Source organism: Anser cygnoides, chromosome W (assembly GCF_040182565.1).
Source record: "Anser cygnoides isolate HZ-2024a breed goose chromosome W, Taihu_goose_T2T_genome, whole genome shotgun sequence".
Lineage (NCBI taxonomy): Eukaryota > Metazoa > Chordata > Aves > Anseriformes > Anatidae > Anser > Anser cygnoides.
The window spans coordinates 7,437,892-7,453,792 of record NC_089911.1 but is presented as its reverse complement, the minus strand read 5'-3'; the positions used below and the strand labels follow the sequence as shown (position 1 = coordinate 7,453,792).

Here is a 15,901-nt window from a genome sequence, read left to right as displayed (position 1 = left end):
TGGCAGGAAAGACCAGGAGAAAGCTGAGGTTGTCCTCTGGACTTTTAGAGCCTGGCTGTCGAGGATCAGAAGCCCAAGATGCTCCAAGTGAAAACAGAAGAGTGATGGGGAGTGAAGCCCAAAGCATAATCATTGGGTGTAGAGCTAAGGCATTCAGCATTCTTTGGGTCTAGCTCATCCTACCTCACTCACCAACCTCTGGAATGATTGAGCCGTACCATATGATGGACTGTTAAAGACTGTATTGAGACTATTGGGTGCAGGGGCACGGGTTGGACATTTTTCAGAAGCCACTTGGCTGCTTAACAGCAGAGCATCTTGCAAGCGGCCTGGTGCTTCCCAAAGAAAGGCCCTACCTCCTGTGGGATGAATGTCCCTGCAGTGCCTCTTAACAGAAGGCAATGAACTGCATTAATCTCCCTTATGCTGAGTCTCTTTTGTCTGTGCTGGTAACTGGTGAGTGATCTTCCTGCCCTTATCTCAGTGCACAAGTCTTCCTTCCATCAGAGTTTCTCCCCTGTTCTTTGAGGAAGAGAACTGAGAGAGCAGCGTGGGGGAGCTCAGGTGCCATCAGGAATAAGCCACTGCCTTTCCTGGTTGTTGTGTGGTCACGTGAAGGTCAAAGTTGGGTGCAGATCGCTCCTACAGTGCTGTACTGGCAGCAGTATGGCCCCAGCTGAGGCTCTCTGAGTGTTATTTATAAGCTGATTCACTGACAGGATGAAGGAGAAACCTGCCCACAGCCTTGGCATCTGCCCAGAGCTCTGAATTCACTTTGGCCTTGGTGCAGGAGTCCCCTGACCCCATCATTTGTGCAGACATTGCAGAAAAGCGGAGTGACCTGGTCAGAAGTGGGCAAAGCTGGGTGGGGACAAGGGGCAGGAGGTCTTTGCAGGGACAATTCTGACCCTGAGATACAAGTAAAAATAGCGTGTGCTGCGGTGTCTGAGAAGACAGAAATAACAGCGGGGGCTCAAAACAAGCAGCGGATGTAGCAGGTTCTTAGGCAAGGCCCCCCACTGATGAGAGCCTCTGGCTGTGGGCCATGCTCAGGCGGCCACAGAAAGCCCACAGGACAGGTCCCAGCTGCACTGCAAGCCTCTGTCCCACCGTCCCCAGCTCAGAGCAAAGCAGACACCTGAAGCAGACGGTGCTCCCCAAAAGCAGCGCCCCAAAAGATGCTGGGGCAGGCGCCATGGGCAAGGCTGTCTCCTTCTGGCCCTGCCGTCCTGCTGCTGGCGCTCTGTGAGTTGGGGCATTGCTGGGCGTGGGGGCTGAGGGCTGCAGGGCTGGTGCTGGGGGCAGGACAGGCCCGTGGTGGGCACAGGGGAGGATGGGGTGAGCTTGTGCAGGGCAGGCATGCAGCAGTGTGGGACAGAGTTGCTTTGGGGAAGGCAGGATGGGGATTGTGTCCTCCAGGTATGATACAGATCTGAGCAAGGGGCTAACTTCCCCAGCACCATAAATTGTCTGGAGTGTTGCTCTGAGACTCTAGGACCTCTGGATTCTTTACGGAGGTTTGGGACCTTCCTGGAACAAGAAATCCACAGAAAATGGGATTGGGATTGACATTGTTTGAGGGGATATTGAAGAGATACAGCATGAGAACATGCAGGTGTGATGGTGCCTGCTTAGCAGTGAGGATGTGGGCAGGGGCATCTGGATGAGCCTGGACACTGCCCCTCTCAGCAAATCCCTCTCTGCCTCTTGGCACAGCCGCCAGCATGACCTCCAAGGACATCTGCAGCTCCCCAGGTACTCGTGAGTCCTTCCCTCCTAGACCCAGGGCACTTTGAAGCCCAACCTCTGTGAGCTCTGCCCTACAGCAGCCCTTCACTGCTGTGTCTCCTCCAGGGGATCTCCCGGCTCCTGCTCTCCAAATGAACTCAGCTTCTGCTCAGCCAGGTACCACAGCTGTGCTCCAGTGTTTTCTCCGTGTGGTGTCACCCGTCAGACGAATCATCTTCTGCAAGGATGGGCTGGAGTTGTACAGCCAGAAAGCCCAGCAAGGGCAGCTGAGCTACTCCATGGTCCTGAACATCACGTCAAGAAGCGCAGGAAGATATACATGTGGGTACCAGCAGAGGACTGAGATGAAACAAGTGAGGAACTCTGCCCTCAGTGCTGGCCGCATCCTGGATGTCCCCGGTGAGACATGGCCCCAGGCTTGAGGGGTCATGAGCCCATTGTCATGAGCTGGGCAGTTACCTATGTGTGAAGAAGGACGCTATATTTATGGCTCTAAAATGGGGGCTGGTGCCATAGTGTGAGGACAGGGAGGTGTTGGAGTGCTTAGGGATCCAGGGACCTCTCCCTGGAACAGCAAACCAAGCAAAGGAATCTTGGTGTGGCCCCAGGGAGGAGACCACAGTGCTGCTGGATTGAGATGCAGGGGTGGCAAGGTGCCTGCCTGGCAAGGAGACAGCAGTGAGGACATGGCAAGGACCCAGCAGCAGGGACACAGGCACGAGCATGTGGGTGCCCCAGGTCTCACTCCCTCTAAGCAAAACCCTCTGTGCCCCAAGCTGCAGGTGCTGGCGTGACCACCCAGGATAGCTCCCCAGGTGAGGATGAGTGTGGGGATGGGTGACTGAAGGGAGGCGTGTGTGGGGTGAAGATGGGAAGGGAGAGGGAACTTGCCCTGGGTGTGAGCTCCTGGGAAGAAATCACTTCCCTGTGTGGAACACAAAGATTTTGTGCCCAGTTCTGGGCTCCGCAGTACAAGAGGGGCATAGAACTGCTGGAGACAGTCCAGAGGATGGCTACGAAGATGATCAGAGGACTGGAGCTGAGAAAACAGGGCCTAAGTAGCCAGGAAAAGAGGAGACTGAGGGGAAAACTCATCAATGTATATAAATATCTGTGGGGAGGGTGTCGAGAGGATGGAGCTGGTCTCTTTTCGGTTGTGCCCAGCGACAAAACGAGAGGCAAAAGGCACAAACTGAAGCACAGGAGGTTCTGGCTCAGTATGAGGGGGCGCTTCTTTACTGGGAGGGTGACAGAGCACTGGAACAGGCTGCCCAGAGAGGTTGTGGAGTCTCCTTCTCTGGAGATATTCCAAGCCCACCTGGATGCCTTCCTGTGCAAGGTGCTCTAGGTGATCCTGCTCAGCAGAAGGTTGGACTAGATGACCTTCAGAGGTCCCTTCCAACCTTGGCCATTCTGTGATTGTCTGATCCACTAGCTCCCAGAATCACAGAGAGTGGTGGTGGCATAATAATTGAAGAGCCACACCTCGGCCATGCCATCCTTAATTCCTCCCAAGAGCATTTGGACACCATATCCATGGGGGCCGATGTTGGCACAGCAGCCACGGACACTTTTATGCCTCCCCTGGGGATGGTGCTGGCTGTCAGTGGGGAGATGTGCCCGTGGGGCTGTGTGTCCCAAGCCCCACACAGACGTGCTCAGGCCTGTTGCAGGATGCGTGCTACAGGTGGGGCTCAGTCTGGACAGGAACTAGGCAAGCAGACACTCAGCCTGTCCCTTTCTTCTGACAGGCAGTGTGGCCAGCTCCCCAACAAGGCCATCGCCCCCAGGTGAGTGATTCCCTCCTGCACAGCCAGAGCCCCCATCATGGGGCTTAGGCCCGCAAGGCTGCTCTCCCCAGGGCACTGGGCCATGCCGTATCTTCACCAGGCTGGAGGTGTGCCGGATGCATGGGCACGTCCTGCTCCCTGCCTCTCCCCATCACACCCCGCTGCCCTCACACCCTCTCTCCCCCAGCTCCCCATGCCCGGCTCCCGCACGCCCTCCCCACAGGCACGGCGCTGGCAGTGGCGGCCGTCGGCCTCGTCCTCCTGGCTGCAGGCAGCTGGTTTGCCATCAGGAAAGGTGAGGGAGTGGGGGAAGGCGGGGGGAAAGGCTGAGGCCGTGGGGGTCCTGCTGCGGGGCTGGTGCAGGGGGAAAGGCGGTGGGGGGGTCCTGGGGGTGCGCAGCTGGGGCAGACGGTGCGTGGGGGCGATGGCTGTGGGCAGCCCAGCTGGGGAGGCTGCTGAGGGAGCTGGGGAGCTTCAGCCTTCGTCCCCCAGCCCCGAGACGGGAGCCAGGGCTGGGCAGCAACTTGGCCTGCGCACCTCAGCCACTGTTCTTCTTGCAGGTGCCTGCAGAGGGAGATGCCCAAGGTGAGCACCAAGGGCTCCTGGCTGGGGGGTTTGCAGGAGGGAGTTGGTGGCATGGCGGGTCCTTGGGAGCTCCTTGGCCAGGGGCAGCGTTGTCTGTGTGTGTGTGGCTGCATTCCCTTTGCTGGAGGCTGGGAGGATGGGGCACGTTGTTGTTGGACTCCAGCTCAACACCTGATTTAGGAAAGCACTACCCAAGGGTGTCTCTTAGGGTGCCTCTTCTCTACAAACGCACACCCCAGAACCATTCCATTCCTCTCCAGGCAGCAGCACGCTGACAGCCTGCAGGCAGAAGCCACAGACCACGGTGAAGTCCAGTGTGAGTACCACGTCTTTCTATGGGGGAAGCCACACGCTCCTCTCCCGATGGGCATCCCTGCCCGTACATCCCCCGTGCAATCCCGCCACTTCATTTCCCACTGGGACATAAAAATCCCTGCCCGTTCATCAAGGCCAGGTTTCTCTCCATTTCCTGGCATCCTGCTTCTTCCTTGCATGCAGAATGCAGGTGCTGCCTGCACACGGGACATGGCAGCATCCCAATGCTCCCAGGGACAAAGCCCTTTTGCTTGGGGGTGCTTCCACAACCGCTCTGTCCCCAAGCTGCAATTCGCCCGCTCCAGCCTCTGCTTTTGTCCTTTCTTCAGTTTCCCTTCAGAGGGATTTCTGTTTCTCAAGCTGCCCAAAGCACAGCGCAGCAATGAAAGGTGTGGCTCTGTTTTCTTGCACTGCTGGGGAAAGTATCTTATAGCTCGCTCTGAAACCACAGGCAGCAGCCAAGGGAGGATGTTGTGGCTGGGCGACAGGCTATAGATATATCCCCACCCGACGTGCACCTCGCTCGAGTTGCAGCACGACCTTGTTTTCCCACGCCTGCACAGAGCAGCTCGCAAGGTGTGCTGGCTGTGCAAAGAGAGGAGATGCCACAGAATGCTGGAAATACACCAAAACCTCAGCATCTCTGCTCCACTACTGCTTGCTGCGCATCCCATAGCAGGATGAAGGGAGGGGAAATGTGGCCGGGCATTGAATGCTGACCTCAGGCAGCTGATGCCCAAAGCTCATGGGGATTCACCCCCCTCCAACAGGCAGCAAGGGCTCATGGTGTGTTTTTTTTTCCCCCACAGACTCCACCATCGCCCACGTTCGACGGGACAGGGTGAGTCGTGGCTCAGCTGTGCACAGCTCCTTTCTGCACTCCTGCAGCCTGCTGCCTGCTCGTTGTGCAGGGCTCACAGGCAGCAGCTGAAGTAACAGGGCTTTCTCTTCCCCCTAAAGCCTCCTCCCGTGCAGCAGATGAGCGACACCACGACGTATGCCACGGTGACCCGCACCCAGACCCGATAGCGCTGCCACAGGGCAAGGGCACAGGAGCCTTGCCCACGGCTGCCTTTGCTCTCTTGCAGAGGGCTCGTGCAGCCGTGAGGTGGGGCTGGGGGGTGCACTTTGGGCTTCTTTGGGGTTTGCTGTCACAGGGAAATGCTGTGTGTGTCTACCCAAGAGGATGTAGGACTCATTTCTCTCATTGCAATACATTAAGACCTCTAATATATATCAGGTGTATGAACTCATAGTATGAGTGTATCAATGTTTCTTCACCAAGTGAAAACATCTCCCTGTGCTCGGTGGGAGACGTGTATACCTAAACTGAATGATAAAGACACAGGGGTGTCCTTCTATCCACCCACACAGATGCACATTTGGACTGACAGGGGCAGATATCTCTGCTCGCATGTGTGTGCCAACTGGTGTGTACACTGCAGATGCGGTTTTGCTCTGATGATGAATAAACATCTCTGGCTTTGTGTTCCTTACGGCACCTCTGTCTCATGCAGCCACATAAGGAATGGGATGGTTGTTCAAGTTAATTTCTGAGGGCTGAACTTTTTGCTTCAACCCAGCAAGGATCAGAGAAGAGCTGTATATGTATATAAAGCAAGCGAGCTATTTGGGGATGTAAAATACACTCACACACACTCATTCTTGAACAGTGATAGAAAAGACAGAGAATTTACTAATGAGTTAGTTAAGTACCAACCCCAGGGTGATGACAGGAGTACTGACAAGTGCGATACTTTTCCCAGTCATTGATGTCGTACATACTTAGCCAGGTCATGGTTGGCATCCCGTCAGCGCAGTAGGTATCAACATCTTGCAGGCATCCCTGCGGAGGCAATGTCAACCTCGGTCGATGTTGCTGCCTCACCAACGCAGAGCAACTTGCCCTGTTTATAGGTTTTGCCCCTGCATGTTCTGAACCCGGGGCAGTGCACGACTGGCGGCCCCAGCCTCAGGGAGGCACTCGGCAGTCCCTGAAATGCTGCTGTGATCACTCACAGCCGCGTGGCCAGGGCGTGCTGTGCTGATGGCAGCATTGTCTCACGCCGGATGGCTTGCGGCCTGGTACCATATCGCTGAGCAAGTAATATGTATAATTGCAAGGTCAGAGTTTCACCTTGTTAGTCTTAAAACAACGCCTGTTTCACATCGGACCAAACCTAACAGCTTTTAGTCCTAACACTGGAGGGAATAAGTGAAAGGAAAGCGGGGTGAAAACTCTCCATGACCTTCTTGGTGGCAGAGCTGGAGGGAAGGTGGGTTTCAGGCTCCTTCCCACAAAGAAATTCCCTCAGATCTCAAACCCTCATCAAGGCACTTCCTCCACAGCTTCCTTCAGGCCTATGCATGCATGTTTCACAGCACAAGCCTCCAGGATACTACTCCTGGAAGAGAAGACATGGATTTGGATTGATGGAGCTACTCCCTCATTCTCATACAGCCTCCAAGCTTCCTTGGCGAGTGAATCCCCATTGTGGTGTCAGCTGCAAACTTGCTGAGGGTAACCTCTGCCCCAGCATCCTGAGAGTAATGCAGATGTGGAATGGAATTGGACAAAGATTGGACCCCTGGGGGACACCTCTAATTAGCAATCTTCAGTTAGGCTTTGCACCACTTATCATCCCCCCCAGAGCTGAGCCATTCTGGCAGTTTTCAGTCCACCCCACCCTCTGGTCATTCAGCTCAAACATCAACAGTTTCTCTATGCGGAACTTAGGAAAGACAGTGTCAGAGACCTTCCTGAAGTGCAGACAGGCAAGATACATGCTCTCCCCTCATCTAACGGGACAGTCATTTCTTCATAGAAGGTTGTTGAGTTTGCCAAGCACGGCCTTGACAATCTGTCTTGGTCCCCTTTTCCTTCAAGTACCTTGTCCCACGGGAGTTCCCTAGCAATTGCTTGAAAAGGCCAAAGTTCCAAAGTTGGCCCTACTGATTTCTAGAGGATTTCTAACTCCTACTTATTCCCCATGCTACGTGCATGCTCCGGGCCTGTAGCATGAGTCACAAGAGCCCTTCTCTCTGGCACACCAGGGAGTTACTTCACAAGGCAATCCCCTACTCACATGCCCTGGTGCTCCTTAATCTGCTCCTCAGCCTGCTCACACTGCTCTCCTGGGCCACCCTTGGCCGAGCAAGGGCCCGAAGTCCCCCTGTAACTGGAGACTGGACACTGTGGCTGTGCCAGCTCCAAAGGGGCCAACCTCGACTACATAGAGCAGGAGAGCTTTGCAGGAAGGATGCTGCCCCTGAGATACAGGTGAAAACAGCGCGTGCTGCGGTATCATCGGTGTACTTGCTGAGGGTGGACACTATTCCTTCACCAAGGTCATCGGTGGAGATGTTGAACAAGACCGGACCCAGCACCGATGCCTGGGGAACACCGCTAGTTACAGGTCTCCAGCCGGACTCTGCGCCGCCGATCACCACCCTCTGAGCTTGGCCAGCCAGCCAGTTCTCAACCCACCTTACTGCCCACTCGTCTATCCCACACTTTCTCAGCTTTGCTAGGAGGACGTCGTGGGAGACAGTATCAAAAGCCTTGCTAAAGTCAAGGTAGATGACATCCACCGATCTCCCTCCACATACCCAGCTGGTGATGCCAGAGTGACGTGGTCAGAAGAAGGCAAAGCAGTGAGCAGTGTTGGGACAAAGAGCAGGAGGGTTTTGCAGGGAGAATGCTGCCCTTGAGATACACGTAAAAACCACGCGTGCTGCGGTGTCTGACAGGACAGAAATAACAGCGGGGGCTCTCAAAATACAACGGATAAAACAGCGGCTGAGGCAGGGCCCCCGTTGATGAGAGCTTCTGCTGTGGGCCAGGCTCAGGCGGCCACAGAAAGCCCACAGGACAGGTCCCAGCTGCACTGCAAGCCTCTGTCCCACCGTCCCCAGCTCAGAGCAAAGCAGACACCTGAAGCAGACGGTGCTCCCCAAAAGCAGCGCCCCAAAAGATGCTGGGGCAGGCGCCATGGGCAAGGCTGTCTCCTTCTGGCCCTGCCGTCCTGCTGCTGGCGCTCTGTGAGTTGGGGCATTGCTGGGCGTGGGGGCTGAGGGCTGGAGGGCTGCTGCTGGGGGCAGGACAGGCCCGTGGTGGGCACAGGGGAGGATGGGGACAGCGTGTCTGTTTTCTCTGCAGTCTTAGTGTAAGACTTCAGGAATTCTGGATGCCTTAGGGAGCTATGGGATTAACGTGGAACAGGAAGCATATCTAGAGCAAATTGGAATGTTGCCATGTGTGCAGATGAAGTTCATCCTGGATGGAGACAGGCCGGCAGGAAGGTGCCTGCTCAACTAGGACCCAGCACTGGGGATGTGAGTAGGGAAACATGGGTGAGCTGGGTCACTGCCATTCTAAAGAAAACCCTCTGTGCCCCGTGCTGCAGGTGCTGTCTTGACCACCCAGGACATCTGCAGCTCCCCAGGTGAGGAGGAACATGGGGATGGGTGGCAGAGGGGAGGGGTGTGTGGGTGTGGTGATAGATAAGAGAAGGCAGAGGGGGTTTGTTCTCCGTGTGTTAATCCCTTGATAGGAGATTTCTCACCTTTGGGATCCAGGTCACTTTGCATCTCCACTGTCACTAAAGCTGCATAGGGAATCTCTGCACTGTCTCCCCAGGTGACCTCCCGGCTCCAGCCTTCTTCCTGAACACCTCCAGAGCTCAAGAGGGGGAATTGGTTTCGCTTCGCTGCACCCTTGATGGCCCTTCCGTGCCTTCCCGAATTGTATTCTGCAAGGGCAGGATGGAGGCACACAGCCTGAAAGGGCAACTAGGAAAGCTGATCTACACCATCATTCTAGACGTCACCCAGGGGACTGAGGGGGTGTACACGTGTGGGTACCAGCTCAAAGATGACAGCAACCGAGTAAGGAGCTCTGCCCTCAGTGCTGGCCGCATCCTGGATGTCCCTGGTGAGACGCGGCCCCGGGCTGGAGGGGTCAGAAGGGACGAAGGCACTTGCCACCACATGGCTGTGCTGAGGCTGGAGCTGTGTGCTGCAGCAGAAGAGAGAGGTGTTGCCGGACCAACTCCAGAGCCACACCTCTGCCATTCCATTGTAAATCCCTCACGAAAGCATTTACACACTAGATCCTTGGGGGCCCGTGTTGGCACAGCAGCCTTAGGCACTTGCATGCCTCCCCTGGGGATGGAGCTGGCTGTCATTACACTGCAGACATTCATCCTGTCCCTTTCTCCTGCCAGACAATGCATCCACGTCCCCGGAAAGGCCAATATCCCCAGGTGAGTGATTCCCTCCTGCACAGCCAGAGCCCCCATCATGGGGCTCATAGCTGCCAGGCTGCTGTCCCTAGGGCACGAGGCCATGCAGGAGCTTCATCAGGCAGGAGGTGTGCCAGCTGCAGGGGCACGTCCTGCTCCCTGCCTCTCCCCATCACACCCCGCTGCCCTCACACCCTCTCTCCCCCAGCTCCCCATGCCCGGCTCCCGCACGCCCTCCCCACAGGCACGGCGCTGGCAGTGGCGGCCGTCGGCCTCGTCCTCCTGGCTGCAGGCAGCTGGTTTGCCATCAGGAAAGGTGAGGGAGTGGGGGAAGGCGGGGGGAAAGGCTGAGGCCGTGGGGGTCCTGCTGCGGGGCTGGTGCAGGGGGAAAGGCGGTGGGGGGGTCCTGGGGGTGCGCAGCTGGGGCAGACGGTGCGTGGGGGCGATGGCTGTGGGCAGCCCAGCTGGGGAGGCTGCTGAGGGAGCTGGGGAGCTTCAGCCTTCGTCCCCCAGCCCCGAGACGGGAGCCAGGGCTGGGCAGCAACTTGGCCTGCGCACCTCAGCCACTGTTCTTCTTGCAGGTGCCTGCAGAGGGAGATGCCCAAGGTGAGCACCAAGGGCTCCTGGCTGGGGGGTTTGCAGGAGGGAGTCGTGGGCATGGCGGGGCCCTGGGGTGCTCCTTGGCCAGGGGCATTCCCTGTGCTGAAGGCAGGAAGGACGGGGCTTATTGTGGGTTGCACTCATATTCAATGCCAGATGTAGGAAAGCAACACCAAAATGCATAAGCCTCATGTACCCTCCTCACCATATGCACACGCCAGAACCATTCCCATTCCTCTCCAGGCAGCAGCACATTGACAGCCCACAGATGGAAAACACCGACTCCGGAGAAGTCCAGTGTGAGTACTGCCTCCTCCCTCGGGGGAAGCCACACGCCCCTCTGCCAATGGGCATCCCATGCAACTCCCCATGCAATCCCCCTAGTTAATTTCCCGCTGGGACATACGAAATCCCTGCCCATTCATCAAGGCCAGGTTTCTCTCCTGCACCTCACGTCCTGCTTCTTCCTTGCATGCAGAGCGCAGCTGCTGCCTGCACAAGGGACATGGCAGCATCCCAGTGCTCCCAGGGACAAAGCCCTTTTCCTTGGGGGGTCCTTCCACAACCGCTCTGTCCCCAAGCTGGAATTCCCCCGCTCCAGCCTCTGCTTTTGTCCTTTCTTCAGTTTCCCTTCAGAGGGATTTCTGCTTCAAGAGCAGACCAATGCACAGCATAGCAGTGAAGGCTGTGGCTGTGTACTTGCGCTGGTGGGCAAAATATCTTATAGCTCGCTCTGAAACCACAGGCAGCAGCCAAGGGAGGATGTTGTGGCTGGGCGACAGGCTATAGATATATCCCCACCCGACGTGCACCTCGCTCGAGTTGCAGCACGACCTTGTTTTCCCACGCCTGCACAGAGCAGCTCGCAAGGTGTGCTGGCTGTGCAAAGAGAGGAGATGCCACAGAATGCTGGAAATACACCAAAACCTCAGCATCTCTGCATCAGCGCTGCTTGCTGCGCATCCCATAGCAGGATGAAGGGAGGGGAAATGTGGCCGGGCATTGAATGCTGACCTCAGGCAGCTGATGCCCAAAGCTCATGGGTTTCACCCCCCTCCAACGGACAGCAAGGGCTCATGGTGTGTATTTTTTCCCCCACAGACTCCACCATCGCCCACGTTCGACGGGACAGGGTGAGTCGTGGCTCAGCTGTGCACAGCTCCTTTCTGCACTCCTGCAGCCTGGTGCCTGCTCGTTGTGCAGGGCTCACAGGCAGCAGCTGAAGTAACAGGGCTTTCTCTTCCCCCTAAAGCCTCCTCCCGTGCAGCAGATGAGCGACACCACGACGTATGCCACGGTGACCCGCACCCAGACCCGATAGCGCTGCCACTGGGCAAGGGCACTGGGCTTCTTTGGGGTTTGCTGTCACAGGGAAGGGCTGTGTGTGTCTAGCCAAGAGGATGTAGGACTCACACCTCTGTCTACAACACATTAATAACTCTAAAATATATGAGCTATACCAAATACTGTGAGTGTATTGATTTTTCTTCAGCGAGAGAAAACATCTCCCTGTGCTCAGTGGAAGACGTATACACCTAAGTTGCCTTGTAAAGTCACGGGGGTGCTCGTCTATGCACCCACGCAGACGCATGTTTGGACCTACAGGGACAGATAGCACTGCAGGGATGTGCTCACATGAGTGTTCCAACCGCTGTGTGCCCTGCAGATGTGGTTTTGCTTTGATGACAAATAAACATCTCTAACTTTGTGTTCCTGATGACACCTAAGTCTCATGCAGCCACACATGGGACAGAGCAGACAGACAGACACCGAGACACAAAGGTGGTGTCGATCTGAAGGGATGTGAAGCGCCTTGCAGACAGACCTTGCCGAGAAGAACTACACCAGCTCCTTTCTGTTTAGGGTGGCTTTATTGACAGCTGGCAGCTCGGCCGGGCTTTCCTCACTGTTCTCTGCCTCTCTCAGAGAATGAGCTGGATCACACTTCTCACATCTTCAGCTTTTGGCATCCAGTCAATGCTGAGAGCAGATGGATTGAGAGAGCTGCAAAACACAAGCCAGAACAAGGAGTAGCCTTGCTCTCCTGCTGCCCACCATGGGGAGATGCTGGGAGCATGGAAGGAGGGGGGATTCAGCCAGCACACAGCCACAGGAAGCTCCCAGGTTCCTGCCATCGGATGCACTTTTGGCTTGCATTTGCTCTCCAACAGCCTGCCCTCTTGCAGCCATCACGTGCAGGCTCAGCCTGCAAGGCTGGGCTTGGGCTGCACTCACCTTCACTCTGCCCATCTCATCCACGTTGGCATCTGGAGGGAGAACCTGAGTTAGTGTCCAGCCACACGCAGCAGGTAGGGCTTCCCCACCCCTCGCCACAGTTCATCCCACAGCCACAGCTTGCCATGGCAAAGGCATCACCACTTCACACAGAGCCTAGAGGAGAAGGGTGAAGAAGGGACTGGCACTTACAGTACTGGCTGGGGTCAGCAGAAGAGTCCTCATCACTGCCAGCACCATGGAGAGGCCTAAAGGGAGCAAAGAGAAAAGCCTCTGAGAGTCTGCAGCACCACTGCCACAAAGCAACACGGGGCCATGTGGGCCATTCCCATGGATGATGTTATAATCCATCTGGCCTTGAGCTGGAATCCAGCCCACAGCAAGCTCCTTCTTCCTTGCCTTCAGCACAGGGAATGCCCCTGGCCAAGGAGCACCCCAGGGCTCTGCAGTGCCCCCGACTCCCTCCTGCAAACCCCCCAGCCAGGAGCCCTTGGTGCTCACCTTGGGCATCTCCCTCTGCAGGCACCTGCAAGAAGAACAGTGGCTGAGGTGCGCAGGCCAAGTTGCTGCCCAGCCCTGGCTCCCGTCTCGGGGCTGGGGGACGAAGGCTGAAGCTCCCCAGCTCCCTCAGCAGCCTCCCCAGCTGGGCTGCCCACAGCCATCGCCCCCACGCACCGTCTGCCCCAGCTGCGCACCCCCAGGACCCCCCCACCGCCTTTCCCCCTGCACCAGCCCCGCAGCAGGGCAGGACCCCCACGGCCTCAGCCTTTCCCCCCGCCTTCCCCCACTCCCTCACCTTTCCTGATGGCAAACCAGCTGCCTGCAGCCAGGAGGACGAGGCCGACGGCCGCCACTGCCAGCGCCGTGCCTGTGGGGAGGGCGTGCGGGAGCCGGGCATGGGGAGCTGGGGGAGAGAGGGTGTGAGGGCAGCGGGGTGTGATGGGGAGAGGCAGGGGGCAGGACGTGCCTGTGCAGCTGGCACACCTGCATGCTTGTCCTCACCTGGGGAGCTGCGTATATCCTGGGTGGTCTCACCAGCACCTACACCTTGGAGCAGAGAGGGTTTTGCTTACAGGGATCAAGACCTGGCAAGCCCCCAAGCCCATGTCCCCTCTGTTGGTCCATGCCGGGCAGGCAGTTTGCAAGCACCGTGTCTCAAACCAGCACCTCTCTGGTCTCCTCCCTGGGGCCATTCCAAGCCCATTTTTTTTTCTTTTTTCTGCTGTTTCAGGTAGAGGTCCCTGGATCCCCAAGCACTCCAACACCTCCCTGTCATCACACTACGGCTTCAGACCTCATTTAAGAGCCATAAATATAGCCTCATTCTTCAGAAATAGGTAGTTGCCCAGCTAATGACAATCACACCACTTCCCCTGCCATAGGCACATCAATGTACGGGGCAGACCTTGGAGCACCCCTGGCTCAGCCCAGCATCCATCCACATCCCCAGCCCTTGCTGTCTGTGCATGGGCCCTGCACAGCCCCATGTCTCAGCAGAGGTGGTGCTGCAGGAACAGGGGGACCCTTGAGAGCAGCTCTCTCCCTAGGGGCTCCCTTGGAGGAGAGGGAACACTCCCGTGGGGGAACAACCCCAGAGCCATGCCCTGCCTGCTGCAGCACACAGCTCCAGCCTCAGCACAGCCATGTGGTGGCAAGTGCCTTCGTCCCTTCTGACCCCTCCAGCCCGGGGCTGAGTCTCACCGGGGACATCCAGGATGCGGCCAGCACTGAGGGCAGAGCTCCTTACTCGGTTGCTGTCATCTTTGAGCTGGTAACCACACGTGTACACCCCCTCAGTCCCCTGGGTGACGTCTAGAATGATGGTGTAGATCAGCTTTCCTAGTTGCCCTTTCAGGCTGTGTGCCTCCATCCTGCCCTTGCAGAATACAATTCGGGAAGGCACGGAAGGGCCATCAAGGGTGCAGCGAAGCGAAACCAATTCCCCCTCTTGAGCTCTGGAGGTGTTCAGGAAGAAGGCTGGAGCCGGGAGGTCACCTGGGGAGACAGTGCAGAGATTCCCTATGCAGCTTTAGTGACAGTGGAGATGCAAAGTGACCTGGATCCCAAATGGTGAAAAGTCTCTTGTCCAGGGCTTCAGACATGGAGAACAAACCCCCTCTCACTTCCCATCTCCACCCCAGACACATCTCCATTCTGCCACCCATCCCCACTCTCACCATCACCTGGGGAGTTGCAGATGTCCTGGGTGGTCAAGACAGCACCTGCAGCATGGGGCAGAGAGGGCTTTGCTTAGAGGGGCAGTGACCTGGCTCACCCCCACCTAGCTGCCCATATCCCCACTGCTAGATCCTGGCTGAGCAGGAGCCTTCCCACCAGCATGTCTCCATCCAGAAACTACTTCATCTCCACCCCTGGCAACCATTCCAATTTGCTCTGGATGTGTTTTCTGTTCCACTTTAAGTACTATAGCTTCCTAAAGTATCCAGCATTCTGAAAGTCTCACTCTAAGACTCCAGACAACATTTTAGTGCTGCAGAAATGGGCCCAATACAAGATCTGTGTCATAGCTGGAGGAAGCAATCCTCCTCCTGCTTTCCCCAAAACAACTCTGCCCTGCAGTGCTGCACGCCTGCCCCGCACACGCTGTCCCCATCCTCCCCTGTGCCCCCAGCACCAGCCCTGCAGCCCTCAGCCCCCATGCCCAGCAATGCCCCAACTCACAGAGCGCCAGCAGCAGGACGGCAGGGCCAGAAGGAGACAGCCTTGCCCATGGCGCCTGCCCCAGCATCTTTTGGGGCGCTGCTTTTGGGGAGCACCGTCTGCTTCAGGTGTCTGCTTTGCTCTGAGCTGGGGACGGTGGGACAGAGGCTTGCAGTGCAGCTGGGACCTGTCCTGTGGGCTTTCTGTGGCCGCCTGAGCCTTGCCCACAGCAGAAGCTCTCATCAATGGGGGCCCAGCCTCAGCCCCTGTTACGTCTGCTGCATTTGTTGAGCCCCTGTTGTTATTTCTGTCCTCTCACACACCGCAGCACGCGCGGTTTTTAGCTGTATCTCAGGAGTAGCATCGTCCCTGCAAAGCCCTCCTGCTCTGTGTCCCAACACTGCTCCCTTCTTTACCCTCTTCTGACCAGGTCACTCCTCTTTTCTTCAATGTCTGCACAAATGATGCTGCCAGGGGATTCCTGCACCAAGTCCAAAGTGATATCAGAGATTTAGGGCATTTATCAAGGCTGCAGGCGGTGTTGTACTTCATCCTGGTGGGGAGGGCAAGGGGTGTGAGGAGGTGAAGCACTGGGAGTAGAAGTCAACAATTGGCTGTGGAGCTGTTGTTGGCTGCAGGGTCTGGGGTTCTCTTACCATGGGATAGTTGGGTCTGGAACGGTTGAGATAACAGCAGATTTGTCCTATAAACTTGTGGAAGACT

General features: G+C 56.8%; 2 protein-coding genes and 2 long non-coding RNA genes across 5 annotated transcripts; 3 read left to right on the top strand and 1 right to left on the bottom strand.

Moving 5' to 3' along the window:
* Positions 1–754: 754 nt before the first annotated feature.
* Positions 755–7,882, top strand: LOC136788654 (uncharacterized). 2 transcript variants are annotated; one of them, XM_066987285.1, is made up of 10 exons: positions 755–1,245; positions 1,717–1,755; positions 1,855–2,148; positions 2,526–2,564; positions 3,501–3,539; positions 3,727–3,834; positions 4,100–4,124; positions 4,385–4,440; positions 5,249–5,280; positions 5,400–7,882. In XM_066987285.1, exons 1-10 carry the CDS (start codon positions 1,179–1,181, stop codon positions 5,466–5,468), a joined length of 768 nt encoding a protein of 255 aa, XP_066843386.1. In that variant the 5' UTR covers positions 755–1,178; the 3' UTR covers positions 5,469–7,882. The 2 variants fall into 2 exon arrangements, with proteins under 2 accessions (XP_066843386.1, XP_066843387.1); XM_066987286.1 differs by lacking the exon at positions 2,526–2,564 and having other exon boundaries at positions 793–1,245; positions 5,400–7,881.
* Positions 7,883–8,934: 1,052 nt separating this feature from the next.
* On the top strand, positions 8,935–10,486 carry LOC136788683 (uncharacterized). Its single transcript, XR_010827322.1, has 3 exons — positions 8,935–9,372; positions 9,551–9,703; positions 9,891–10,486. It is a non-coding gene; the product is annotated as an uncharacterized lncRNA (long non-coding RNA).
* Positions 10,487–11,172: 686 nt separating this feature from the next.
* LOC136788678 (uncharacterized) lies at positions 11,173–11,746 on the top strand. The gene is made up of 2 exons (XR_010827316.1): positions 11,173–11,415; positions 11,535–11,746. It is a non-coding gene; the product is annotated as an uncharacterized lncRNA (long non-coding RNA).
* A 269-nt stretch (positions 11,747–12,015) lies between these two features.
* Positions 12,016–15,814, bottom strand: LOC136788655 (uncharacterized). The gene is made up of 9 exons (XM_066987288.1): positions 15,595–15,814; positions 14,701–14,739; positions 14,219–14,512; positions 13,520–13,564; positions 13,314–13,421; positions 13,019–13,043; positions 12,710–12,765; positions 12,518–12,549; positions 12,016–12,286 (listed from the first exon to the last, which is right to left on the bottom strand). Exons 1-9 carry the CDS (start codon positions 15,728–15,730, stop codon positions 12,257–12,259), a joined length of 765 nt encoding a protein of 254 aa, XP_066843389.1. The 5' UTR covers positions 15,731–15,814; the 3' UTR covers positions 12,016–12,256.
* Positions 15,815–15,901: the final 87 nt, after the last annotated feature.

Excerpts from the sequence above, each read along its gene's own strand:
- LOC136788654 (XM_066987285.1), top strand. The coding sequence starts at position 1,179 with ATGCTGGGGCAGGCGCCATGGGCAAGGCTGTCTCCTTCTGGCCCTGCC. Across the intron at positions 1,246-1,716 it reads CGTCCTGCTGCTGGCGCTCT|CCGCCAGCATGACCTCCAAG; the intron begins GTGAGTTGGGGC and ends CTCTTGGCACAG. Across the intron at positions 1,756-1,854 it reads GGACATCTGCAGCTCCCCAG|GGGATCTCCCGGCTCCTGCT; the intron begins GTACTCGTGAGT and ends TGTCTCCTCCAG.
- LOC136788655 (XM_066987288.1), bottom strand. The coding sequence starts at position 15,730 with ATGAAGTACAACACCGCCTGCAGCCTTGATAAATGCCCTAAATCTCTG. Across the intron at positions 13,044-13,313 it reads CTGGTTTGCCATCAGGAAAG|GTGCCTGCAGAGGGAGATGC; the intron begins GTGAGGGAGTGG and ends TTCTTCTTGCAG. Across the intron at positions 12,766-13,018 it reads TGCAGAGGGAGATGCCCAAG|GCCTCTCCATGGTGCTGGCA; the intron begins GTGAGCACCAAG and ends TGCTCCCTTTAG.